At 53.0% G+C, this 26,189-nt stretch overlaps 2 protein-coding genes across 10 annotated transcripts in view; one reads left to right on the top strand and one right to left on the bottom strand.

Moving 5' to 3' along the window:
- Positions 1–26,189, top strand: part of LOC113885942 (m7GpppX diphosphatase) — a 116,731-nt gene that overhangs the window by 74,847 nt on the left and 15,695 nt on the right. For 4 of the 8 annotated variants that reach the window (XM_027531798.1, XM_027531796.1, XM_027531802.1 and 1 more), the window contains 10 exons: positions 6,440–6,512; positions 6,815–6,899; positions 7,326–7,406; positions 7,605–7,702; positions 7,904–7,964; positions 8,651–8,746; positions 8,832–9,021; positions 9,647–9,790; positions 14,645–14,788; positions 15,051–15,708. In XM_027531798.1, the coding sequence (XP_027387599.1) occupies positions 6,440–6,512; positions 6,815–6,899; positions 7,326–7,406; positions 7,605–7,702; positions 7,904–7,964; positions 8,651–8,746; positions 8,832–9,021; positions 9,647–9,790; positions 14,645–14,788; positions 15,051–15,137 (1,059 nt within the window). In that variant the 3' untranslated portion in view covers positions 15,138–15,708. Of the gene's footprint in view, positions 1–6,439; positions 6,513–6,814; positions 6,900–7,325; positions 7,407–7,604; positions 7,703–7,903; positions 7,965–8,650; positions 8,747–8,831; positions 9,022–9,646; positions 9,791–14,644; positions 14,789–15,050; positions 15,709–26,189 lie in introns of those variants that run through there. The other 4 variants (XM_027531797.1, XM_027531805.1, XM_027531800.1 and 1 more) reach the window with 2 other exon arrangements.
- The window catches only part of KIRREL3 (kirre like nephrin family adhesion molecule 3), a 604,188-nt gene continuing 602,690 nt past the window's right edge, over positions 24,692–26,189 (bottom strand). For both annotated transcript variants that reach the window (XM_027531794.1, XM_027531795.1), the window contains one exon: positions 24,692–25,734. In XM_027531794.1, the coding sequence (XP_027387595.1) occupies positions 25,291–25,734 (444 nt within the window). In that variant the 3' untranslated portion in view covers positions 24,692–25,290. The remainder of the gene's footprint in view (positions 25,735–26,189) is intronic.

Raw genomic sequence — 26,189 nt, 5'->3', positions numbered from 1 at the left:
AAGATATGAAAACACTTAACAGTGTAATATAAAATTATATTATGTGATAAAGCATCTTCTTTAGGCTACATGCTGTCATAGACTGTTGGTATAAACAAGCTTATAATTGGAGAGGTCAGAGGATAGTGGGCAAGCCATGAATATAGTAATTATATAATACAAAATTTTACTATCTGATAGGTGCTAAAATCAAAACATAAATGATATTGTGTGGAAAGAAAAACATTGCCAAGAATTGTCAGAAAACACTTCATAGAGGAGGGGCTGTTTGAGCCGATGGTGCAGGAGTGGGATTGTTGAGGCCAACAGTGGGGGCCTGGGGTCTTCGTATAGGAGGGAAGCCTGTGCAGAGGGGTAGGGATTCTGAGAGAAGAAGATGCTCCTGCAGGCACTAGGAGGAACTAGGAGATGGACGCGCCGGGCTTGTAGCCTGGGACCAAAGCACCCCTGTTGCTGTTTAGTTGCTGTGTCCGACTGTTTTTGACCCCATGGACTATAGCCCGACAGGCTGCTTCGTCCATGGGATTTCCCAGGCAAGAATACTGGAGTGGACTGCCATTTCCTTCTCCAGGGGATCTTCCTAACCCAGAGATCAAACCCTCATCTCCCACACTGGCAGGCGGATTCCTTACTGCTGAGCCACCAGGGAAGCCCAGTGAAGCACCCTGGTTGCCTCTACAAAGAGCTTTGGTTTTTCACTGAAGGAATGGGGAACAATGAAAGCAGGAGGGTGGTTTGGTCCACTTTGTTTCTTAGAAAGATACTGTGTAGGTAGTTCTGAAGAAGTGGCTCGAGTGAAGAAAGACTTGTGAAGGGACCGGTTAGGAAGTGGAGAAATTGAGATGAGATCTAGAATCAGTCTATGGTTCAGGAAAAAGAGAGGAAAGCTGCTTTCAGAAGAATTGCGTTGGCCAAAAATTCCTTCGGGTTCTTTGGTACCAGCTTATGGGAAAACCCGAACAACCTTTTTGGCCAACTCAGTACTTCCGAGGCTCTAGACTATGTGACCTTTACGCTGCAATGAGCTGTATCAGGCTTTGCACCCAAGTGCCTCCACAATATTTAGTGGGAGTTCAGCAAGCATTGCTGGAATGAGGAACCAGGGGTAGAATTGATGGCATTTAGCAGGGATGGTGTGAAGGGAAGGGGGACATTGGATGGATGAGCTGATGAGAATGTGGGGTTGGGAGGGTACGGACAGACGGGGGTCCAGTTTTGGACATGTTAAGTGTGAAAACTTTAAGATCATTAAGGGAAGATGAGCTGGAGAAGGAAATGGCAACCGACTCCAGTATTCTTGCCTGGAAAATCCCATGGACAGAGGAGCCTGGCGGGCTACAGTCCAAAGGGTCACAAAGAATCAGACACAACTGAAGCGACTCAGCATACACACAGGGAGGATGTGCAGTAGAAAACTGGAAATATTAGGATGGGTTCCAGGAGAGAAATTACAGAGCTGAAAAAAGAGCTTGAATCATCAAGGTTTGAGTAGTAGTTAAGCCTCTGAAGATGAACGAACCTGGCCTGGGAAAACAAACAGAGAAAGAGCAGGGGTTCAGGGGCAGCTCCCTGGAGAATGCCAGTGCTTAAAGAAAGTGCAGCCAGCGCGGCGGAAACCTAGAGAGTCTTGAGCTAGAAGCCAGGGAGGCCTCGGCTGATAGTAGCAGGGGCCTCGGGATGGGAGATGAGTGAAAATAGACCTTTTTCAGGTTGACAGTTAGGAGGCCTCGGAGGGCTGCGGCAGGAGTGAACTCAGCATAAAAACAAGGTAGGGATGGGGTAGTGCACCGCTAGAGGGCTGAGGGGCACGTGAGCATGGGGCACAGGTGAAGGAGTTTGACGTTGGAGCTCGAGACAGAGATGCAGGGGTAACTGGAGGAGGAGACAGAGGCAGAGGGCTTTTTAAAAATAAAGTTTATTTTATTTTGCTGTGATGGGGATGTTTTCATTGCTGCATGGGCTTTTTTCTCTGGTTGCGGAGAGCCGGGGCTACTCTGGAGTTGTGCTGTGTGGGCTTCTCATTACAGGGGTTTCTCTTGCTGTGCAGCACGGGCTTTGGGACATGCAGGCTTCAGTAGCTGTGGCACGTGGGCTCCGTACTTGCGGCTCTTGGGCCCTAGGTCACAGGCTTAGTAGCTGTGGCGCACGGGCTTAGTAGCTCCGTGGCATATGGGATCTTCCTGGATCAGGGATCCAACTTGCGTCTCCTGCATTGGCAGGCGGATTCTTTACCACTGAGGCACCACGGAAGCCCAGAGAGGGTTTTGTTTTTGTTTTAGGTACAGGGAGAGTTGAGTCTAAGTCAAAGGGAGTGGAGGAGGGGGAGAGATGGAAGCAGCAAGGTAGGGGGGTCAGTCACTGGTTGGGAGCAACGCTGGAAGGGTGGGTGGGGACCGGTGTCCGCCTGGTGGAGGGGGCAGGAGGGAGCAGAACTGGCAGGTGAGCGTGGAGGTGGCAGGTGGGCAGCCTCGGATTTCCGCCCAGAACTGAGGGATACAGACATAGATCGTGTGACTCGCTCAGGGTTTCTGAACCATAAGATCGCAGTCTGTGCTTCTGCCCCACCAGTTTTCCCATCCCCCTTCTCAGGAACAGTAAGCCACAGCCCTTTGATGGGCCCAGGGGCTTGGAGGGGCCCGGCATCAGGCTGTGTCCACAGGTGATGCCCAGTCCTGTTCCTCTTGGTATAGTGGGTGCCTGCTGAGTGCTTGTGGAGCGTGTGATGCTGCCAGGCCCCCAGGGCTGTGGGAGGCCTCAGTCCTTCCCCCTCGTCCCCCAGATCTGCCCTTCGGCGAGTCTGAGGTGGGGCTCAGCACCTCTGCAGGCAGGGACACCGTGGTTCTCAGCAGAACACTGGGAGGGCACACGGTGTTCCTGCCTTGGGGTCAGCTTTACCTGACTGAGCTGGATCTCCCGGGCAGCTGGTGGCAGGCAGAGGTTGCCGCACCTTGGATGTGAGTGGATCAGATTCCTGTTCCCCTGCTCAGGTACCCTTCTGTGACTTTCCTCATGGCCTTTTGTCCCCAGGAGCTGTCAGGGATGGGGGACAACTGCTGGGAGAAGGCTCCGAGTGGTCTTGAAGCAGCAGCCAGCCCAAGAAACCTGTCTTCCTAGAATCCTAGAGGGGCTGAGCCTTCTCGTGGCTTGGCCAGCCAGGGGAAGGCATGGGCAGATAGCATCCCTAGTTGGTTTCTCGGAGCAAACCCCAGGACTAGCCAGTCTACCTAGCATAAGTTTAGGAAGAAAGTGTAGAACTGTACTGGGCAGGAGGTTCAAAAAAGAGTAATCGTCTTGTTCCTGGGGACCCATCATCTCGGACCAGCAAAGGTCTGCTCCATCGAGGACGGCTGAGACCTTTGACTTTCAGTGACCGCAGAACACACTCTCTATAGTGTTCTCCATCTTGGCTGTGTGTTCAAATCACAAGAAAGGCAAGGCTTTTTGTTTGTTTGGTTTTTGCTGGCCAGTGCCTGGGCCCCATCCCTCAACCAATTAAATAAGACTCTTGGAAAGCGGGGCCCAGATATCAGTAAATGCTTTAGCTTCTCAGGTAACTGCCCTGTGTATCCAGTGCTGTGACCTCTCGATAAAGGGAGCCAGAGTTCGATGTGCTGATTCGTTATCAGAAAAGAAGAGTGAGAGCTCAAAGGGTGGGAGAAGGGGCGGTTCACAGTGTAAAGAAATGGGCGAGCCTGAAGGATCTGGTTTCGAGCTTTGCAGCTCAAAGCGTGGTCCCAGTCTAGCAGCAAGCACCACTTGGGACCTGGTTAGAATGTAGATTGACAAGACCCACTGAGTCAGAATGCACGTATTGAAGATTGAGAAGCCTGCTTCCACCATTATCTGGACCAGTGGTTCTCAACCATTGACAGGGTTAGAATCACCCCGGGTGCTTGAACAAATTCCAGTGCTGGGCCAGACCAGTTCTGTCAGAATTCCCGGGTAGGGAACCCCAGATACTGCAATTCTCCTCTTCAACCAAGTTCAAGGACATCCATCTTGACAAGTGCTTCTCAAACTTGACTGTGCGTGTGAATCATCAGGAGATCTTTTGCAAATGCAGGCTCTGATTTGTGCATCTGGGTGGGACCTGAGGCTGTGTGTGTTAGTCACTTAGTCGTGTACGACTCTTTGTGACCCCATGGACTGCAGCCCACCAGGCTCCTCTGTCCATAGGATTCTCCAGGCAAGAATACTGGAGTGGGTTGCCATTTCCTTCTCCAAGGGATCTTCCTGACCCAGGGATGGAACCTGGGTCTCCTGCAGGCAGATTCTTTACCATCTGAGCTATAGGGAAGTCCGACCTGAGATTATACATTTCTAATAAGGTCCCTGGTGAAGCTCAGGCTGTGGATCTGATAAATATTGATATAGTGGAATCACAAGCATTTGTTAGACCAACTTCCCAGTTTTCAGCTGAAGAAACTGAGGGTCAGAAAGTGAACAGTGACTCCCCCAAGATAACCCAACATGTTATTTATTCAATACTTGCTGAGCACTGGCTGTGCTGGATGCTGAGGCTTGAGCTGGGGATAAGACAGACCTGATTCTTCCCCTCTCAGGGCTTATTTGCAGTGGGGGAGACAGACAGAGAGCAAGTAATTAAACAAATTTCAGTTAGGGAGAAGCGTATGAAAGGGATGATGTGGTCAGGAATGACTTGGCAGTTGCTTTGGGTGGATCGGAAGGCGGGCCACCCTTGGAATAGCAGTAGGTCTTGACTTCCACTGAGGTCTGCTGATTACAACTCTAAAACTTTTCCTTCCTGGACACAGCCATCCTCCAACCGCCCTGGGACTCAGAGATGGGCCCTCCTGACTCTACTGAGAACATCTGACTCTGGTCCACACCCCCCTCCTCTTCCCCATGCGCTTTCCCTTCCCCTCGACATTCTCATTGCGTGTTTATGGACTCAGGGTGGAGCCTGGCAAGTGCCCCCCTCGCCCACCCAGAGCAGAGCATCGACTCCTTAATAGAACAGCATTCAGGATAATCAATTTATGGTTTCTAACAAGAACCAGATCTCGTCCTGATGCTGGCCCCCACCATTGAGAAATCATCTGAGACTTTTCGTTTATCTCCAAGAGAGCACAATCACGAGGGCTTCTCTTCCTTTCCTGGTCTGTCAGAAGAATCAGTCGGCCTGCTTGTGGAAATGACTGTCACAGGTCCCACCCCAGCTGGCTGAAGCAGTCTCAGGAAAAGGCCCTGGAATCTGTGTTTTTAGTACATGGCTCTCGTGATTCTTATGAACCAGATCACTGGGGGAAGTGAAAATGGCATGGAGAGAAGAAGCTGGCGCCCTGTGTCCCATATCTCTTTGTGTGGCTCTTTGAGCTGCAGAAATGAATTCCCGGTGACTCAGAAGCATGGCCCTTGGCTGAATGTGTGATCAGAAGGATGTCTTTGTGTGCATGTAGCAACGCACCCTGCTCCGTCCTCACCTTGCCGGCCTCTGCCCTTTCCTGAAAGGGTCTCCTGTCTCCTCTGTGACCGAGCAGACCCTTCCCACTGCCCGTGTGTGTGTGTGTGTGTGTGTGTGCTCAGTTACTTCAATCATGTCCAACTCTTTGTGACCCCATGGACTGTAGCCCTCCAGGCTCCTCTGTCCATGGGGATTCTGCAGGCAGGAATTCTGGAGTGGGTTGCCATGCCCTCCTCCAGGGGATCTTCCTGACCCAAGGATCGAACCTGCGTCTCCTATGTCTCCTGCATTGCAGGCAGATTGTTTTTACCGCTGAGCTACAGAGGAAGCCCCTCCTGCTCTCCATGCTCCCATTAAAACAGCCGCCTCCACTGCCTTCCCCAGTGCACCTGGGCAGTGAAGGCTTGGACGTTGTGACTCAGCCAGAGTCTACAAGGGCTGCAGGAGGCCTCCTGGACCATCTGGTAGCCCCCGCCCTCACCAGGGTGTGGCCCCAGTGGACCTATTCCGGTGGAGTAGCGGGAGCTTGGTGATGGAAGGGTGGGTGGTGGCCAGCACCAAAGGAAGGCCTTGAATATGCAGAAGAGATAAACTTCACTTCACTTGTGCAAATGTGAATCACACCCTTGTACCTTTGAGCTTAACTTTCACATAGAAAATGGGTGGATGTGCATCTCTTTCCTGGAGCTGACCCTTCTGAGGTCAAACCAAGGGAGACGACAGTGAGGGGAGCCGTGCCTGGGAAGCTGGGGTGGGCCGGTCTGGCCTGGGATGGAATCCGTGAGTGGTGGGATGTGGTTTCCCTTTCTGGGGCATAGGATCCCTCTGGACCCCTGAGGTCGCCTTTGAGGGGTTAGGGGGACATCCAGAGCGAGGAGGGCTGCTCCCTGGATGGCCCTGCAGCTGTGCGCTTCCTGGAGGCGGGAAGAGGCAGGCTGTGGGTGTGCCCTGGTCCGGTGCCGAGGCCAGAGCGTTCACGACGCTGACCGCACACCTGTGACTCCTGCTTCCTAGGTGGCCCGAGGCAGCCGGGATGACAACTCTCCCCAGGAACCCTGGCACCTGAGAAACATGATCAGCAAGTCCCGTGAGTGTTCGCCACGAGCTCCCCACCCTCCGGGATGGGCTCCCTGGAGGCAGTCTTCAGCATCTTCCCTCGACCCTCCCAGGGGTTGTGGAAGGGCAGATACGGAGCTGGGGGCACCTCTCTTCCTCTTGAAGGATGGCAGACATGCTCAGGTCCAAGCCCGGAGCCAGAGAACTATGGCCCAGCAGGGGCCTGCTCTGAGCTGGGGTTGCGGGAGCCCCGGGCGGGGCAGGTGTGGCAGGTGGCCTGGGGCCGTGCCTGCCTGTTCCTGCCTCCAGCTCTTGTGTGCATTCGCCCCGCAGGCTGGAAGCTCCTGGCCATGTTGGCTCTGTTCCTGGCTGTCATGGTGTGGTACTCTATCTCTCGAGAGGACAGGTACATTGAACTGTGAGTCCATCTTTCATGTTCTTCTGTGGGTTTTTCATTTTGTTTTTTTTAGGAAGGGGGCTCAGGGATGGAGTGTCATGGAGTGGGGACCTGATGGTAGGGAGGACGGTTCAGAGAGCCAGGGGGTGGCCTCTCCCTTACACTATTAGCTCAGAATCTTTCAGTGAGAGTGGTTGGGAGGGTTTGGGGAGGTAAGGTCTGGGATGGGTCCCCAGGTCTCTTACCCAAGGGGTTTAGGAGAAGGAAGAGCTGGGTTTGCAGTGATTTGGTTTCAAGGTGGGCTGAGATGATTCCACCTTGTGAGTCACTCTCCAGGGCCTTGGAGCCTTCATGCCCTGGGAGGAGGTGGGGGCTGCCTGGAACGCTGGCCCCTGGGCCTGGGAGGTCTGACTGGAGCTCCTATCTCCTCTTCTTTTCTGTCTCCAGCTTTTATTTTCCCGTCCCAGGGAAGAAGGAGCCATGCCTCCAGGGTGAGGCGGAGAAGATGGTCTCCAAGCTCTTTGGCAAGTACGTGTGTGAGGGTGGAGGTGGGCTGAGTACAGCTAGGAGGAGGAAACCGTGCTGGAGGACATGGGTCAGGTGAAGCCAGTGAGGGCGGGGGAGGCCTTGGACGTGTATACATGATGTTAGTCTGTGGTCTGACCCTGTTTCTGGCATCAAGATTAATCACTTTCTCATCCCCTCCCTGCCTTCACCTCTGCACAGCTACTCCCGAGAACAGCCTTTCTTCCTGCAGCTTAAAGATTATTTCTGGGTCAAGACCCCATCTCTCTATGAGCTGCCCTATGGGACCAAGGGGAGTGGTAAGTGCCTGCCTTGGGGAGCGGGGTGGGTAGGAATGGTGGCCTCACCTTGGCCACACTACTTCTCAGTCTTTGCCACCCACGGTCCCAGCACCCAAGTTCTCAGCCAGGCTCAGACATTGGGGTCAGGGGAGGAAGGGCTGGCAGCCTTTGGAGAGGTTGCTGTTGTCATCAGCCCTGTCGAATCTGGTCCTTTTGCAGAAGATCTGCTCCTCCGGGTGCTAGCCATCACCAGCTACTCCATCCCAGAGAGCATCCAGAGGTAAGGAGACACGCCTTCCTGCCTCAGTGAGAAACAGTCATGGTCCAGCACCTCCCAGTGAGCCTGCCTGTCTCCAGGGAGGTGGGGACACCGGTCCCTATGGCAACCGAGCCTGGGTATCGTGTTGCTAGGGTGGGCAGAGGTTGCTGAGGGTATTGCCGTGGTAACAGGCCAGCCTTAGGGGCAGTCAGGGACTCTGAAATGGGATTGCTTCACAGTCCTTCCCAGGCATCTTCCCTCCTCTCCTCCTCTCTCTCCTGTGCTCTGCTCAGCTTCCTCTTCCTTGAAAGCCTAGGGCTGCAGAGTCAGCATGACCAGGAGCAGAACTCTTTGGAGATGCCTGGTCCATGTAGGGGCTTCCCAAGTGGTGCTAGTGGTAAAGAACCTGCCTGCTGATGCAGGAGACTTAAAAGACACGGATTCCATCCCTGGGTCAGGAAGATCCCTTGGAGGAGGGCATGGCCACCCACTCCAGTGTTCTTGCTTGGAGAATCCCATGGACAGAGAAGCCTGGCGGGCTACAGTCCATGGGCTTGCACAGAATCGGACACAACGAAGCGACTTGGTGTCTGCACTGTCCATGGGAAGCAGGGGCTGAGGGGGCCTGGGGCAGACGAGGACAGGAGAGCAAGGTGAAGCCGGAGCAGGGGCTCCTTCCAGGTCTCATCACCCTGTTCCCATGGCAGCCTGAAGTGCCGCCGCTGCGTGGTGGTGGGGAACGGGCATCGGCTGCGCAACAGCTCGCTGGGAGAGGCCATCAACAAGTACGACGTGGTCATCAGGTCTGTATGGCCGCCCTTCCCTCTTCTGTCTGGGAACAGACCAGCGGAGCTCAGGGTGACGGGCATCCTTCTCCCCACCTCCCAGGTTAAACAGTGCCCCTGTGGCTGGCTACGAGCAGGACGTGGGCTCCAAGACCACCATGCGTCTCTTCTACCCTGAATCCGCCCACTTCAACCCCAAAGTGGAGGACAACCCTGACACACTCCTCGTCCTGGTGGCTTTCAAGGCCATGGACTTCCACTGGATTGAGAGCATCCTGAGTGATAAGAAGCGAGTACGTGGGGAGACTGGGAGCGAAGCGGTCTCGGCCTGCGGTAGGGGAACGCTGCCCGGGCTCAGGCCCTCCGGCTCTGTCATGTGTGCCCGAGATCCTCAGGAGCCAGTGAGGGCGAGGCGTGAGCTCAGTGTTCTGCCACAGCGTTCAGGCAACGGCAGCCCAGGGCGCCCCAGTGAGAAGCCTGGGAGCAGAGGGACCAGTCTGTAGGCATCTCCAGGTGTGGGCAGGTTAGAAAAGTCGAGATCTCTGTCCTTTTAGGCGGACACATCCCAGAAAGTCCACTCTCTCTCTTTGCCATCGGTTGAATGTTGAACTGTCCAACTGACCATTTTCTGCCAGATGTTGACCTAGCCCCTTCTACCTGTGTGGATGTCACGGGGAGTGAGCAAGGCTTAGACCCCGTGCTCTCCACACCATGTCACCTGGCCTCCCACGGGGACTGCCCCACTCCCCTCTCGCCCTGCTCCTCCCCTCTGGTCCCGACTCCCACCCCTCACCCTGCACTCATGAGGATTCCACGCCATCCCCACATGGACCCCTTTCCCTGGAGGAGCCCAGCGGCCGGACTCGAGAAGCAGGTTTCAACCCACTCCCCTCTTGCCTTCCGTCCCCACCCGCCTAGGTGCGAAAGGGCTTCTGGAAACAGCCTCCCCTCATCTGGGACGTCAACCCCAAACAGATTCGGATTCTCAACCCCTTCTACATGGAGATCGCAGCCGACAAACTGCTGAGCCTGCCGATACACCAGCCACACAAGATTAAGCAGGTGATGAGGGGTTGTGGACGGATGGGGAGGCCAGAGGGCTGGGGTCCTGGGTGGGAAGCAGGTGGGACTTCCAGAGGCTTGGGGAGGTCCGGAGGACCCCAGACGAAGGGAGAATACCAGTGGAGAGGGCGGCATGCGTCTGAATAACACAGGCCCCAGGCACACACCTGTCTGTAATGAGGCTGGTGCACTGATGTTTACAGCAAGGCAGAGTTTGTACTCTTTCTTTGTTTTTCTTTAAAAGAACAAATGGCAAGTTGTTTTTTTTTTTTTTAAACTATATACTTTTATTTATTTTTGGCTGTGCTGGGTCTTTGTTGCTACGTGGGCTTTTCTCATTGTGGTGAGCAGGGGGCTACTGTCCAGTCGCGGTGCCTAGGCTTCTCATCCGGTGGCTCCTCTTTTTGCAGAGCACAGGCTCTAGGGTGTTTGGGCTTCAGTAGTTGAGGCACGTGGGCTCAGTAGTCGCAGTTCCCAGGCTCTAGAGGACAGGCTTGGTGACCGTGGCACACGGGCTTAGTTGTGGCGAGGCATGTGGGGTCTTCCCGGACCGGGAATTAAACGTGTGTCTCCTGCGTTGGCAGGTGGATTCTTCATCACTGAGCCACCAGGGAAGCCCAAGAGTGCAGATTCTTGAGATGCCCTGAGGCATCGCCAAAGTGGGGCATCAGGGAAGGGTGTTTTTACGGCTTGGGGGCTAGAGTTAGAGGATGGTTTTGGCAGGCACTGATCAGAATCTGTACCCTGGGGATTTACTGGGACAGGCAGTAGTCTTTTTTTTTTGACTATGTGGCTTGTGGGATTTTAGTTCCCAACCAAGCATGAACCTATACCCCCAGCAGTGAAACTGTAGAGTCCTAACCACTGGTGAGCCAGGGAATTCCGGACAGTCATAGTCTTGTTTTTGGAGCCCAGCCCAAATGAACATGGAGCCCAGCCCAGATCCTTCCGTTACTATTTGATCACTTTATCTGTGATCTGATCTTGGAACATTTTGATCTAAGGTAGTTAAAAGAATTGCAGTTGGCCCTGTGTACCCTGGTTTGCTAGGCGTGGCAGTCGGGGGAGGCAGGGTGCGTCGGCAAGTTATGGTTTTGGTTTTGGCTCTCTAGTGGTCTCTGGCTGACGGGCTTCGTCATACTGGGTAGCATCTCAAGCAGGTACTTCCTCATGTCTTTGAGCCCTTGGGTTGTGTTGGGTAGGAGACAGAGGTAACTATCAGAGAAAGGACTCAAGGTGCTGCCTGCTGTATGGCCTTGGGCCAGTCAACCACTTAAAGGCTTTTTCTTATCTGAGTGGTGGAGAAATTATCAGTACTGACCTTTCCAATAGCCATTCTGGGATTTAAAAACATAATTATGTAATGTGCTTATCATCAAGATTGGAACACTGCAAATGCTCAATAAATATTAGCCAAATTTTGTATAAATGATTTTATTCTTTTTTTTTTTTTTGCTGTGCCACACGGCTTGCGAGATCTGTTTCCTGAGCAGGGATTGAATCCATGGCATCAGTGGTAAAGAACCCATCTGCCAGTGTAGGAGATATAAAAGATGTGGGTTCGATCCCTGGGTTGGGAAGATCCCCTGGAGGAGGAAAAGGCAACTCACTCTGGTTATTCTTGCCTGGACAATCCCATGGCCAGAGGAGCCTTGTGGGCTACATACAGTCCATGGGGTCGTGAAGAGTTGGACACGACTGAATTGACTTAGCACGCATGCATGGCAGTGAAAGCTGGACTCCTAACCACTAGGCCATCGGCCACCAGAGAACTCCCTATGATTTTATTTTTTACTGAATATCTATTATGATTCAACTTCCTGTGTTGAATGCCTGCTTTCGTAACTGCTTAGCACCAGGCCCCAATTTTGGATACATGGGGAGTAAGACATGCTCTTTGCACTAAGGAAACTCAGCCTAGCAGAAAAAACACACAGGTTGTAACCTGGAGTGGTAAGATGCTCTGGCAGAGAGTTGTTCCAAGTGCTGTGGGGTCTTGGAGGAGGCGTAGACCTCTGCTTTGGGTTGTCCGGAGAGATACCATCAGAAGAGGTGAGACCAGAGTTGGGCCTTAAGGGGTCATGGGGCCCAGGGAGCAGACACTTGGAGAAAGGTATTTCATTCGGCAAGACCAAGCAGCGCCCCTGGCACTGAGTTCTAGTGCTTGTGGAGGTGGATGGGGGACAGCAAGGAGGAATTTTACGCCCCTGATGGCAGAGGGTGAAGGCTAGAGGGAGAAGCCAGAGATGAGGACAAGAACCTGGCTTCTAGCAGAAGGAAGAAGAAGTGGATGGACCTGACATCTGTGTTGGTTTCCTGTCACTGCCTAACAGATGACCACAGTTTAGCGGCTTAAAACAACACCCATGTATTGACTCATAGTTCTGGAGGTCAGACGTCCAATACAGCATGGCTGGATTCTCTGGTTAGAATATACAAGGCTGAAATCAAGTTGGCAGTCTGACTGCATTCTTGTCTAGTGGCTCAAAGGGGCAATCCACTTCCAAGTTCATTTCTATTGTTGGAAGAATTTGGTTCCTTGTGGTTGCAGGACCGAAGTCCCCATTTCCTGGCTGGCTTTCAGCCTGGGGGTGACACCCTCCACCTGTTAAGAGCTGCCCACATACCTTGCTGTCCGGCCCCCTCTATCTTTAGGCCAGCAATGCGTGATAAATCCTTCTTATGTTTCACATGTCCGACTTCCTCCACTGCTGACCTCTAGACCAGGATGTAAAAGCTCATGAAAGGAGGTCAAGCCCACCAGGATTGTCTATCTTCCGGTCCTCTGTGCCATATGAAGCAATATAACACAGGGTAATATATCTTATCATTTTCGTAGGTTACACACACTCTCAAGGGCAAGGGTCATTGGTGGTCATCTTAGAATTCTCCTGCTATAGCATTGATTTTCGGAGAAGGCAATGGTAACCCACTCCAGTGTTCTTGCCTGGAGAATCCCAGGGATGGGGGAGCCTGGTGGGGCTCACACAGAGTCTATGGGGTCGCACAGAGTCGGACACGACTGAAGCGACTTAGCAGTAGCAGCATTGATTTTAAGGTGAAATTGAGGGCTGTATGATTGTTCCAGGTTTCCAGCACAACTGGGTGGATGGTAATATGTTTAACAATGACAGGAATACAGGGGGAGAGGAGGGTTTGACTAGTTAAAAAGCCCACGTCCAGGCAGAGCTGCTAGAAGGTGATGAATGTGTGGTTTGGCAGAGGTCTAAACGGGTTGAGATAACACAGTGGAGGTAAAAGCAACAGGGTTGAAAGGGAAGGCTGGGGCAGGAAGTGACAGATAGGAGAGCGCAGAAAGGGGCCCTGGGGAATACCCGGCCTCGAGGGGTCTGACAAGTTGCGGGGAGTGGCTTGTCAATGGGAGTGGGCACTGAGGTCTGGAAGGTAGGTCATCCCAGCCAAGAAAGAGGATGTGTGAGGTTAGGCTATAAGGTGGCACATCCCCGTGGATGAATTAGGGGCAGGTGGAGAAACTGAGATCTTCATAGCAGCCCCTACGGTGGGGGGTTGGGGGGGGGTATTGCCGACCCCACTTTACGGAAGGCAGAGCCCACCCTCGTGAAGGGCACACAGCCCGGGAGTGTGAGTGCTCTGGGGCTTCCGGGAGAGGTATGGTTCTCCAGGATGGAGAGCAGAACCTTTCTACTCCTGGAGAGACTTGTTTAATAGTTCTAAGCCTCAGTTTCCCAGCTGTATACAATGGGGCTAGTAAAAGTATCGATCTCAAAGTGTTTTTGTAAGGACTGGATGAGAGGTGGTGCAGTGGTAAAGAATCCATCTGCCAAAGCAGGAAATGTGGGTTTGATTTCTGGGTTGGGAAGATCCCCTGGAGGAGGAAATGGCAACCCACTCCAGTCTTCTTGCCTGGAGAATCCCATGAACAGAGGAGCCTGGTGGGCTGCAGTCCATGGGGTCACAAAGAGTCACGTGCAACTGAGCAAGCACATACAGATGAGATGACATAGGGGTAAGATAACATACTGTCTGGCACATAGCAAGTGGTCCGAAAGTCATAGATACTATTATTATTGTTGTCATTACCATCATTCTGTAATCATCCCCAAAGGTCTTAATACATCCCTCCCCAGAGGTATTAAGCTGTATTATGCCATATGGTAGGGCTGCCCTGGTAGCTCGGCTGGTAAAGAAACCACCTGCAATGCAGGAGACCCTGGTTCGATTCCTGGGTCGGGAAGAGCCCCTGGAGAAGGGATAGGCTACCCACTCCAGTGTTCTTGGGCTTCCCCGGTGGCTTAGATGGTAAAGAATCTGCCTGCAATGTGGGACACCTGGATTTGATCCCTGGGTTGTAAAGATCCCCTGGCAGAGGGCATGGCAACCCACTCCAGTATTCTTGCCTAGAGAATCCCTATGGACAGAGGAGCCTAGTGGGCTACAGTCCTCCGGGTTGCAAAGAGTTGGACACAACTGAGTGACTAAGCACAGCTTTAGCGTGCCATATGGTAGTCATGAGCCACATGTGGCTTTTTTTTTGTTTTTTTTTTAGCTGTGTCCCATGGCTTGTGGGATCTTAGTTCCTCAACCAGGAATCAAACCCAAGCTCTTGGCGGTGAGAGCTCAGTCAGAGTCCTAACCAGTGGACCACCAGGGAATTCCCCACAGGAGGCTATTTAAAATTTAATTAGAATTGAATCAAATAAAAAGTTCAGTTCCTTAGCTGCATGAACCCCACGTGGCTCCTCGCTGCCATATAGGACAGCACAGATGATGAGCATTTCCATGATACTAGAAGGTTCTGTTGCAGAGCGGTGGCCTAGAGATGCTGAAAGACTCTGGCTCCCTCTAATACCTTGCCCACCCCTTGTCCCTCAGAAGCCCACCACAGGGCTGTTGGCCATCACCTTGGCCCTCCACCTCTGTGACCTGGTACACATTGCTGGCTTCGGCTACCCAGACGCCCACCAGAAGAAGCAGTCCATTCACTACTATGAGTATATCACGCTCAAGTCCATGATGGTAAGTGGTCCCTGCTGGTGAACTGGGTGGAGCCAACTGGCCTGGGGACACGGAGTGAGTGAGGGTGGTGCTGGGGGCCCAGAGATGGTTCACCTGTGAGTCACACAGAGAGAGGCATCTGGACTCCCAGGCCAGCATCCTCCATATTCTGTCTTCCTTGCGAGAGCCGGCCTGGGGAACAGAGCTCCAGGGCGTGGGGTCACGGGAGAGCCAGAGAGCTGCTTAGAAGTTCCTCAGTTTGCTTCCTTGGCTGTCTCCACAGTGGTCAGGCCACAATGTCTCCCAGGAGGCCCTGGCCATCAAGCGGATGCTGGAGATCGGAGCGGTCAAGAACCTCACTTACTTCTGACTCGGGCAAGGGCTGTTCCCATCGGCTCACCCTGCTGAGCGGCCCCGGTCCGTGCCTCTGGGGGTGCCAGGTGCCAGCATGGCCGGCTTGGACTCACCTTCTCCTGTGTGGGGAGGGGGCCAGGTCTAAGATGAGGCCGTGCCCCTGGCTGCTCTGGTAGAGGCCAGATGGAGCCAGGGTGGAGGCCCTGGGGCAGGAGGGGCTGCGCCTGGGCATGGGGGCTTGCTTCTGTGGCATCCCCTCTCTGCCAGTGCCAGGAGATTATTTAAGGGGCTATTTAATTAAGGGGTAGGAATGTGCTGTGGGCTGGCCCCATGGCATCCAGAAGAGGGGGCATATGACAGTGTTCTGCTCACTTTTGACACAGACAGAAGTGATGCACCCACTACGGCCTAGGCCCAGAGCGGGCCTCCCAGGAGGGTGGGGCGTCTGAAGTGGGTGGTGCCCCACCCCCCCACAGAGGGGCTGCTCCCTCCCAGCAGGCTTGGGAAGAGCACTGGCACAGGGGCTCCATGGTGGAAGTGACCTAAAATAGGTTACAAATTATTAAACTATTTTTCCTAAAACAGAAGCAGCTGTGATACTCTTTGTCCTTTTGGATTGAAGAAGACGTGGATGGGGAGCGGGCCACAGCGGTGGGCCCCCTCGCCCGGTGGTGGGCAGGAGGGCCAGGGTTATTTGGGAAGTCATTGTTTACTGAATATGATGCTTGGGTGGTGCCAAGTCATGCACTGTCACCCTGACATAGCAGGCAAGTGACTGGTGCCCAGACGGCCCTGTCTGCTGGACACCTAGCCTGGCTCTGCATCCTGGTTTACTCTCCAGAGGCAGGAGGGGCAGCACCCTCATTCCCCTCCCTCTCCCTCACCAGCCTTGTTTCCAGAATCACATGTTGGAAGGTGTGTGTTTGAGGACAAGGGTGGAGACAGACAAAGAAAGCCAAGTTTCCTTCTCAGATTAAGTGGGAATCATAAAATGGAGTTTACAGAAAGTCCTGCCAGGGGCCCAGGCAGCCAGAATTGGGATGGGCAGGGCACGGGTGTTGTCTGAGGGCTTGGCAAGGCCTGTGAGCAGTCGATGGGCCAGGCGGTGGAATGATGGAATGCTTTTGTCCTCCACCCCCTCTCCCCGCGGCCCAGGTTTTTATAATCGTGATAGCCCTGCTGTCTGCCGGTCTCTGCCCGGCTTTCTTTCCCATCTTCCCAGACCCTACTAAGCTGCCAAGTGGGCTTCCCGCCACTCTCCCAACTGTGCCTTTACATCTGGAGCCAGGAGGGAGAGCCGGACCTCCCCCAGAGGGAAGGGACACACAGCTGTGTTCCTGGCTTTCTCGGAAAGAGTTGCAGCCTTGAGGTTTTGAGACGGTGAGGCTGGGACAGGACAGATAAGGAGGGGCAGAGATTTCGGAGGAGCAGAGGACCATGGCAGGGGATGGACTTGCTCTCTCAGAAACCTGGCAGAACCCCTCTGCTAGCTGCTGTCCCCCCAGGGGTGAGAGCAAATAGGGCCGCAGCCCCAGGCCCCCTGCTTTCTCCTCCACATGGGCCAGCTTTGTCCTGGGGAGCCTTGCTGACCCCTCCAGGCTTCAGTGTGTGCAGGAACCTCGCTCAGCTTATTCCTGGTGCATCTGCAGCTGTTGCTTGTGAGGGTTTGCATGGGAGTGTCCGGTTCCCCGCGCAGGCCATTGAAAGTGGCTGTCAGCACGTATGATCCAGCTGTCCTGGACTGGGGCCACTGCCTGTTACTGGATGTGCCTAAACTCGAGCCAGAAACCAAACTCATACCCCTCCCCCCGCCAAACTCCACACACACACACACACGCATGTAGACATGGGAGCGATTTACATTTTTGCATGAAGCGTGTGATGCCTACACACAGTCCTCCATGATTACATCCACACAGGAGTGTGTATGGGAAGGGGGTGTGTATACCCCCCAAACTGGCCATTGCTCCCTGGGTGGGGGCATGGGCTCAGCGTTCTCCAGGGTACCCCAATCGCAGGTGGACAGAGGCAGCACCAGGGGCCCCAGGGCAGGCGGTGGAGCTTTGATGAGGAGTTGATGGCTGGGGCTCTTTTGAGTTCTGAGAAAGGGCCTGCCATTCTTCAGTTAGCCTGACCAATGCGGATGAACTGCCCTCCAGCCCACCTGCCCGGAAAAGGAGGCAGGAGAGACGCAGGGCACGGCAGAGGGAAAGTACTTGACTTGCTTGCCACTTAATTCTGTACGACCTTGGGCTGATCACTTCTCCACGTTTGTGCTCCAATTCCTACATTCCTTGAAATAGGAGGGAGGGTCCAGCCAATGAGGACCACCTGTGCTGAATCATCTGGGTGTGATTTAAGAATGCAGATTCTCGGGTTTTACCCAGGCCTCTGGGGATGGAGCCCAGGAATCTGGAATTTTAACAAGCACCCGCAACCACTGCCCTGGTCGTCTAGACTACAGGATAATCTCAAGGGCCTCTTCCAACTCAACAGTCTGCGTGCAAAACCCAGGCTAATCCCCGGTGCCCTTGAGCCGCGTTAATTACGCGCAGGCGCGGTTTTGTCCCGCGGGCGGGGGCGGAGGCCGGGTGCAGCGCACGCGTCGTCGGCCCCGCTATCGCGGGGCAGGGGCCACCCGGGCAGAGCGGCGCCCTAGCGCGGTGCGCCCGGGGGCCTCCCGGGGTGCTGAGAGGCCGGCGCCTCCCTGGCAACCGGCTCCGGGCCTGGCAGCGGCCGCTGAGCCCGCGCCCGTCTGTCTGCCTGGTTTGCAGGCGAACCACGGTTTTTTCCAGGGGGCTTGTCTGAACTCCCGCCGGGGCTGGCTCATGTGACCTACGTTGATGTCACCGCTGGGGCGGGGGTGACACAGACTCGGGCTGCAGGCCATCGGAGGAGATCCGCCCAGTGCGGTGTAGACCGTGCGCCCCATCTCTCCGCCACAGAGGCCTGGAGAAGAGGCGGAACAACCAGCTCCACTTCCTAGCTGGGCAAGACAGAGCCTGGGTCTTTAGTCCGTCATCACGTCGAAATGATGTTCTGTATTCACATCAAGTGAAAGTGCTGAGCACTTCGGGTTTTTATTGACACTTTCCGAGGATATGAATACATCCAATTGCCTTCCCCCAGAGACTGGCCAGCAGCCTGCGAAAAGTTTGAACTCGGAAGCGGTTTTGTCTGTGAGGCAGTTAGGTGTAAGCCCACACACACAAAACCGTGCTCTGTCACGTGACCTGTAAAATAGTGATTGCGCATGCCTGTCCCACAAGGAGGTTTTAAGGATCTAGTGGGAATATGTCTGGAAAAACATCGGGTCGACTGTAAAGTATGATGTCAATGTTAGATTGGAAAGCTACTTTTTGCATGATGGAGAATACCTGAAAGCATATGAAACAGGTGAGGTCCATCTGGAAGGTCAAACGTATGCCCAGGTAGGGCTAGTTACAGAAAAGTGTTTGTCTTCAAGTCACCAACAAGCTCAGCAGAGGAAGGTAAGAGGCTGGTAAGAGGACTCAAATGCAGGCTTCGCAGAAAACAGCAAAGAACTGTGAGTTCAAACTGCTCTCTGGCAATGGTTTTCAAGTTGAAGTCAGATACTCTCAGGTGTTTTTGGAGAAAGATGTTTTTTGGGTGGCATTATCTGTTTCTCTGGACATGAGTTTGAGCAAACTCCAGGAGATAGTGAAGGACAGGGAAGCCTGGTGTGCTGCAGTCCATGGGGTTGGAAAGAGTCTGCCGGGTCTGAGGGCTGAACAACAACGTTTCCATGGCAGGCAGCCTACCAGGGCAGTTTGCTAAACAAAGGTTGAGAAGTACATCCTAATAGTTGGTAAGCTCCCCCCAAACCATCTCACTGTTTTGATGTCTTAATTATAGCTTCAGAAAATTATTTGTTAGTTTTGAGCATTTCCTTGGTTTTGTACCGGATGTGATTCCAGGAAATCTTTCCAACTTAAGAGTTTGAGGAGGGATCTGTGTGTGTATGTCAGTAGTTAATGGACTGTTTTCCTGACCAGATCTTTCTTAGTGACTTGACCTCTCTTGTTAGAGTTTATGGGGATTCTGTACTTGAGAATTGAGGCAGGGAGATGAACCTTAGGTCTTATTAGATGACAGATTTGGGGGGGGCCCTAATGTATTGGGGGCCCCCCTCTTCAAGTAAAGGGAATGCAGGCAGCTGGGAGCAAACTGGGGAGTGCAGTCCGGTATAGGAGGGTCAGCACAGAGGATTTGACAAAAGGCTTTAGGAAAAACTACTTTGGGAGCCAGATTTCAGCTTTCCTGGGAAGACCAATTTAAAGTACTGCACTCCTCAACAGAGACACTGTTTCCTCTCAAGAATCTTGCAAGACTGGCAGAATAGAACTGGTGGAGGGAATGATAGGAATCACCCCAGGGAGTTGAAGTTGGAATTACTTAACTAAGCTGTTCCAGAACTATTATTCTGAGGTTTCCTAAAACATCATTTATGTACCTCACCAACTTTAACGCTTAAGGAGTGTCTTCACTTGCCTAAAAATGTGTTTCTCTCCTAAAGAAAAATATCAACAAGAGGACAAGTTACAGTCTGGTAGGGAGATTCTTTCCAGTTCTGTGCTTTTTTTCTGTACATTTCTGTTCCACCTGTAGCCCTGCATGGCAAGAGAGCTAGAGACAATTTTAATTAAAAGTCAGATAGGAAATTCTCATCTGAAAATTCTGCTGTAGAAGCCCTGAATCTTTATCTATATCACTTTATCACTAATGCCTTCTCCATTCAGTATTTCTCCCAAGTGCAGACCCCACTAGTGTCGTGAATTTATCTTCTAATCCTTGGGCAGCAAGGCCCTGGCCCTTTAATTTCTTTACAGAGGTGATGAAGATGGTATCTTGAACCTAGTTCCCTTGAACCTGTGTTTGCTTAATGGAGGATGACCTTTGCAGGGATAAATCCCTATATTCAGCTTTTATTCTGAGTGGCACTCCTAGTCTTGTATAAGGAGGAGATTTCAGGTAAGGTCTAGTTAATAAGACCCCGATTCTCCCTAAGAAGACCTGTTTCTTGAAACTTCACGTACCTTGTCTTTGAATCTTAGTACTTTAGAGTCACTCCAAAGAAGACAGCTATAGAGAAGCCTTATGTGACTGTTCTCATAGCTTTCCAAGGGCCATAGTTTGAGAAGCAACAGAAGGAAGTTCCTTTGTGTGGCCGGGGCTCCCTGGTCGGTGAGCCAAGGGAGGCATTTGGACCAGGGATTGAGGCTATCCCAGCCCTGTGGGTGGGCTGAGCCGGCTGGCCCAGGGAGGAGCTCTGAGAACATGGAATGGCAGGCAGATACAGGCCCCAGGGATGTAGACCAGAACTCAAGGATGGATCTTGTGAATCTCATGTGTTCACAAAAGGCCTTGTAAAGATGAGGGCTGTGGTAGGTGTGAAACCACAGGACCTGTGGTCCAAAAGCTTTCAGTACATGTCCAGGATTTCACCAACAGAGAGGAGGAAGAGATGGAGCCAGGAAGAACAGCAGTTAGAGAGGGAAAGAGTGGACGGGCCTCTTCCTGCAGCACAAATGTGTTCATCCAGGAAAATAAATCCTTATGTTTAGAAAGAAAAGTAGCTTGGGATTGTCTCATTTTTCCCAACTGATGACCTAGTTAGGAAAATGGAAACACAGGGAGTTGGGGAAAAGATGAGTCTTACTGAATTTGAGAAGTAACGTCAGAGCAAGGGAGTGTGTGATCAGTGACTCTCAGAGATCGGTAGTTTTGATGCTGAAGCTGCGAATGGCTGGCCTGAGGTTACAGCTCCTAAAAACAGCTTCCATAAGAGGCTTCTTTAAAGGGGAAGTAGACATCAAGATTTGGTTGAAATGTCCTCGGTTTATATCTAAATGTTCATGTTTTTGAAATAAACATCTATATGCAAATTAGGATCATTTTCATTTAAATATTTATACTTTTATTTCAACAAAGAGTTGATTTTATAGGGAAACTTCCTAGAAGAAACTAATTACAGGACCCCCCCCTTGTCCTTTTTTCTGGTGGCATCACAAACCATGCACTGTACCTGGGAAGGGCTGGTGGGACTCCTGGAGTGTGTACCTGGTGTTTCAGTTCTGATCATTTCATAGCAAAGGCCCTGTGCCCCGTGTGTACCCCTCCCCCACCTCCACATAGGCAGTGCAAAGGAATTTTTGTTGGCTTCTTTTCTCCTGTTCTGAGAAATCTCCCAAAAGCCTCATTACGTTTGCTGTTATTTCTCGTGTTCCCCTCCTCTCTGGAAGCTCCCAGGCAGCTTCAAGGCCTGTGCCTTTAGAGCACTTGTCTCAGTCGTCTCCATCAGAGATGGGTTTACTATGGTGGGGCTTTGGGGCTTTGTATGAGACCACCTTCCATTCCATGAGAGTTGAAGACATGGTGGAAATAACCCTGGGCTTTCCAGACTGATAACGAGCCTGAGAGTTAGAAACCGGGCCCTCGGCCAGTGACTCAGAGCCAATAACGAATTGTAAAGCTATCGGAAAGCTGGATCCTGGCCTTGGGAATGGGGCGTTGTGGGTGGGGGGTGATTTGATACACAGACACCCTTTCCCAGGAAGTTGCTCCCGGTCATTCGGGGACTGGGGGTGGAGGATGCCAGTCCTGCTTTCCTACTGGAGCTGCAGCCTGCCCTTCCTCTGCCCGCCCCCAAGTGGGTCCTTATGGCCTTCAGCACAGGCCGTTTTCTAGGACGCAAGCGGCCTTGGGCCTTTGCTGTGGATGGAAACATGTCACAGAGGAAAGCATCTGTGTTTAATCTCACGCACGTCACTTGTTAGCTCTGTGACCTTGGGCTGGTCTTTTGGTTTCTTAAGCCTCACTCCTTTGTCTGTTAAATGGTGATACTTTGTAGAAATGCAGGAATTAAATAAGATTACGGATGTGAAGCACTCATTTCAGTTGATGTGAGGTCACTTGTAGGGAAATTCAGGGCTTCCCACTGCCTTCAATTTTTTTTTTTTTAACACTTCCCTTTAGCAACTTTTTTTGCCTTTCACTCCTGCATGAGAAGTAAATGGGGCCAGAGGGGTAAAAGGATGCGCACGGCTCAGTCCAGCATCCTTCTCAATGCCTTGGTGATAGAGCCTACTAATTTCACCTACCTGTGTTCTTCTCTTTCACCAAGGCCTTACATGTGATTTCGTAACCTTTCAGTGATTCTCTGCTGTGTTTCTTCTTTGGAGAGGGCTCAGGGGGTAGCCCCATCTTTTGTGATGTCCACAGCCCCACCCTAGGAGTGTCTGAGCCTCTGAGGGAAAAGAGGGTTCTGTTCTCCAGAAGATCATATTTCTTACCAGGTTATTTTGTGCCATAACCTTGGGCTCCAAGAAAAGAATGGGCACCTCCATTCTTTTAGAAGAACTGTGTATTAGGGGTGGTGATGATTGTGCAGGGGGTAAGGGGCAAGGTAGTCTGTGGTGAGGATTAGAAGGTCAATTTTCCACCTGCCTCCAAGGTGGGGAAACGTAGAAGTAAATGGACAGATTGTCTTTAGGTCATCCTCCTCCTATTCTAGCACACCAAGGCATTCTGCATTTGATCTTAGACCCTTATTCTTCAATAGCAAAGGCAAGACATATATGGGAAAGAAGGCTTGTGGGGTTAGAGGGCTTGTGGGGTTAGAAGACAGAGGGCTTCCCTGGTGGCTCGGTGGTAAAGAATCTGCCTGCCGATGCTGGAGACACGAGTTCGATCCCTGGTCCGGGAAGATCCCACACGAAGCCCATGTGCCACAAGTATTGAGCCTGTGGTCTCGAGCCCTGGAACCACAACTGCTGAGCCCACGTGCTGCAAGTACTGACGCCTGTGCATCCTAGAGCCCATAGCCCACAGAGCCCTTGCAACAAAAGAAGTCACCTCAATGAGAAACCTCTGCTAGGTAACAAAGAGTAGCCCCTGCTTGCCACAGCTAAAGAGAAGCCTGCACAGCAATGAAGACCCAGCATAGCCAAATAAAATTTTAAAATGTTAGCAATTATTGGGAAAAAAAAAAATTAAGCTGGAGCCCACAGGAATATGTGCTGGGCCAGAAATGGTGCTCTGGTACCAGGAGCAAGCTGTGGGGCTGGGATGCTCACTTACATTTCTTTATCAGTTTCTACTCCCTCCGGCTTGGGGGCTATAAAGGAAGATATAAAGGAAATGGGAGGTTCTGAAGCAATAGGAAATATGGTGGAAACCGATAAATCCTCTGAGTGGAGATGCTACGAAGGCTACGCATAGAGTCTGTGGATTGAGGCCGTCCAAGGAAGCAATCAGAGAAGGCAATGGCAACCTACTCCAGTACTCTTGCCTGGAAAATCCCATGGACAGAGGAGCCTGGTAGGCTGCAGTCCATGGGGTCGCTAAGAGTTGGGCACGACTGAGCGACTTCACTTTCACTTTTCACTTTCATGCACTGGAGAGGGAAATGGCAACCCACTCCAGTGTTCTTGCCTGAGAATCCCAGGGACAGAGGCACCTACTGGGCTGCCGTCTATGGGGTCACACAGAGTCGGACATGACTGAAGCGACTTAGCAGCAAGGAAGCAATGGTGGAGAGAAGCAGCCTTTCGTGATGAAGGTTCCCATGATGGGTAAGGACTCCAGGGAAAGTTGGAGGAGAAGAGGCTAAAACTTAGGAGGAAACTTCAACCTTCAGGACAACATGGCTTCTGCAAAGCTCACAGAGTGAGCATTCTAATTTGGCCCTGTTTATCCATGCCAGCCTGTCGGCCATCACCACGCCAAGCTTTCCACCCAAACAAAGCCATTCTTGGAACATCATTTGAGTCTCAGTGTCGGGGTGCTTGGTGGCACAGGCTCTTTGAAGAGGGCCTCCTCCCCTGAACCCCCAATGGAGGGAGCTGACCTTGCAGAATACTTCCAGAAGAAAGGCCTAGAAGGACCCCACCAATGCCCCTTTGCCCCTGAGCTGTATCTGGCATGAGTCAGGTGGTTGGTGAGGCCCTGCTTTCGTGTGCCCTCTGGGTTGGGCACTTCCTAGAGGAGTCTGCCTCTAGGTCTTGTTGCCATCGCAACCAGAGCTCTCCATTGCCTGGGAAAGCCGAATGAAAGCCAGGCCAGGAACCCTGGGTTCCCAAAGCATCTTCTGAGTTCTTGGGGTCTCCCCTTGTCTCAGCAGGAACAAAAGAACAGAATGGATCTATTGGAGGCAGGGCCCCTAATGTTTATTCTCAGGTGGCAGGTAGGCATGAGGAGCTGATTCGCATCCTCTAGTGGCCCTGCAGTTGTACCGAAGACAGGACCACAGTTCTGTGGGTTCCTCTAGGCTCAGCTGAGAAGGCGAGTCTCATCACTTGAAAGGCCTGCTTGCTGGTCCCCTCAAACCCCATGCATCCCCAAACACAGTCTCTCCAACCGCTGTTTAAAGAACCCTGACCAGAGCAGCTCTCACACTCCTTATATTGACTCTGAATGTGCAGGGGTGGGGGAGGAGGAGTACACGAAGCAGGGGTAGGGAAGGCTCTGGGTCACACAGCCTGGCGAGGGGTCCCCGCGTGTCACACTCCCCCTCCTTCCCTCTTTCTCCCCCCAACCGCCGCCCCCCCCACCCCCCCACCCAGACACAGTCTCTGATTAGACCAGTCCCACTGCAGAGCTGAGAGGCCTCCAGTCCAAGGACAGAACTGCAAGAGCATGGACACAAAACACCGAACAAATTGGGGTGGCGGCCAAGGGCCAGGGCCGGTGCTGGCTTCCCAGCCTCGGAGGCTGGGAGCGGCAGGGGGCGCTGGGGTAGCTCAGCACCGGGGAGCGCTTGACCCCCTGCTTCCCAGGGCTGCGGTACTGAAGCACAAGAATGGGGGCAGGGCTGGCGGGCAGCAACGGGTACAATTCACAAATGCAGAGTTTTAGCTGCCTCTGGAGCCTGTGGGAGGAGCAGGTGGAGGAGGGCCTCCAGAAAAAGGCCGGGACTGAGAGGCCGGTAAAGAGCACACCTCCTCTCGGCTGCTTCCTTTTCCCGCGTCTCTACTTGTAAGTTGTGTGCGCTGCCGCCAGGCCCACGTTTGTGCTCCATCGGTCGGGGCTGCGGGGAGGGTGGTGGCCCTCGGGGCTGTCCTGAAGGCGGCTGCTTCCGGGGTCCTTTGCAAAGTCTCTGCAGAGCCAGACCGAGCTCCGACCCGTCCCCCACCCTCGGTCCGGGATGCTCAGACGTGCGTCTGCATCCGCCGCTGCAGGGGCCGGCTGGGGTCGGAGTTCTGCGAAGAGGACTGGGAGTGGTGGGAGGAGGAGGCCGAGGCCTTGCTCGCCTTGTCGAACTGCACGTAGCCATCCTGCTTGCCGCTGCTGCTGACGCTGCTGTCGCACTGCGTGTCCAGGAACGAGCTGCTGTCGCTGAGCGAGCCCCGCTGGAACTCCCGCTCGCAGAGCTCGATGGACGAGCTGCCCATGCCCAGCACGAACCTCTGCCCGTAGTCGTAGAGGCGGCCCTGGCCGCTCAGCGTGCTGTAGATGTTGGTGAAGGACATGCCAGTGGGCACGCGCTGCTTGCCTGTGGGGCGCAGGTCCGGCTGGCAACTGGACAGCGAGATGGTGGGGGTCGAGTGGTGCTCCTTGAAGGTGTTTACGCTGTAGTAGCCATTGGTGGGGTCCTGCAGGGGCCGGAGGGAGAGCCTTGTCACATCACCTGATGGACAGTGGGGAAGGGCCAGGGACAGATAGGAGGAAGGTAGGGGAGGTAGGCAGGGGGCCAGAGTGGGGGTGTGGATTATTAGCCTGGGCAGGATGCTGGCAGGTATTCAAGTAGGGTCTTGCCCAGTGTGTGCTTAATCACTCAGTCATGTCCAACTCTTTGCCACCCTATGGACTGTAGCCCGTCAGGCTCCTCTGTCCCTGGAATTCTCCAGGCAAGAATACTGCGGTGGCTTGCCATTTCCTTCTCCAGGTGATCGTCCCAACCCAGGGATCGAACTCCTGTCTCTTACGTCTCCTGCATTGGCAGGCAGGTTCTTTCCGCTAGCGCCACCTGGGAAAGCCAGTCTTGCCCAGCATGTTTTGTTATTTCAGAGCAGCTAGCTCAAGGTCCGGAGAAGGCAATGGCACCCCA

The sequence above is a fragment of the Bos indicus x Bos taurus genome, chromosome 29 (genome assembly GCF_003369695.1).
Source record: "Bos indicus x Bos taurus breed Angus x Brahman F1 hybrid chromosome 29, Bos_hybrid_MaternalHap_v2.0, whole genome shotgun sequence".
Taxonomy (NCBI): domain Eukaryota; kingdom Metazoa; phylum Chordata; class Mammalia; order Artiodactyla; family Bovidae; genus Bos; species Bos indicus x Bos taurus.
This window is presented reverse-complemented; position numbering and strand designations above follow the sequence as displayed.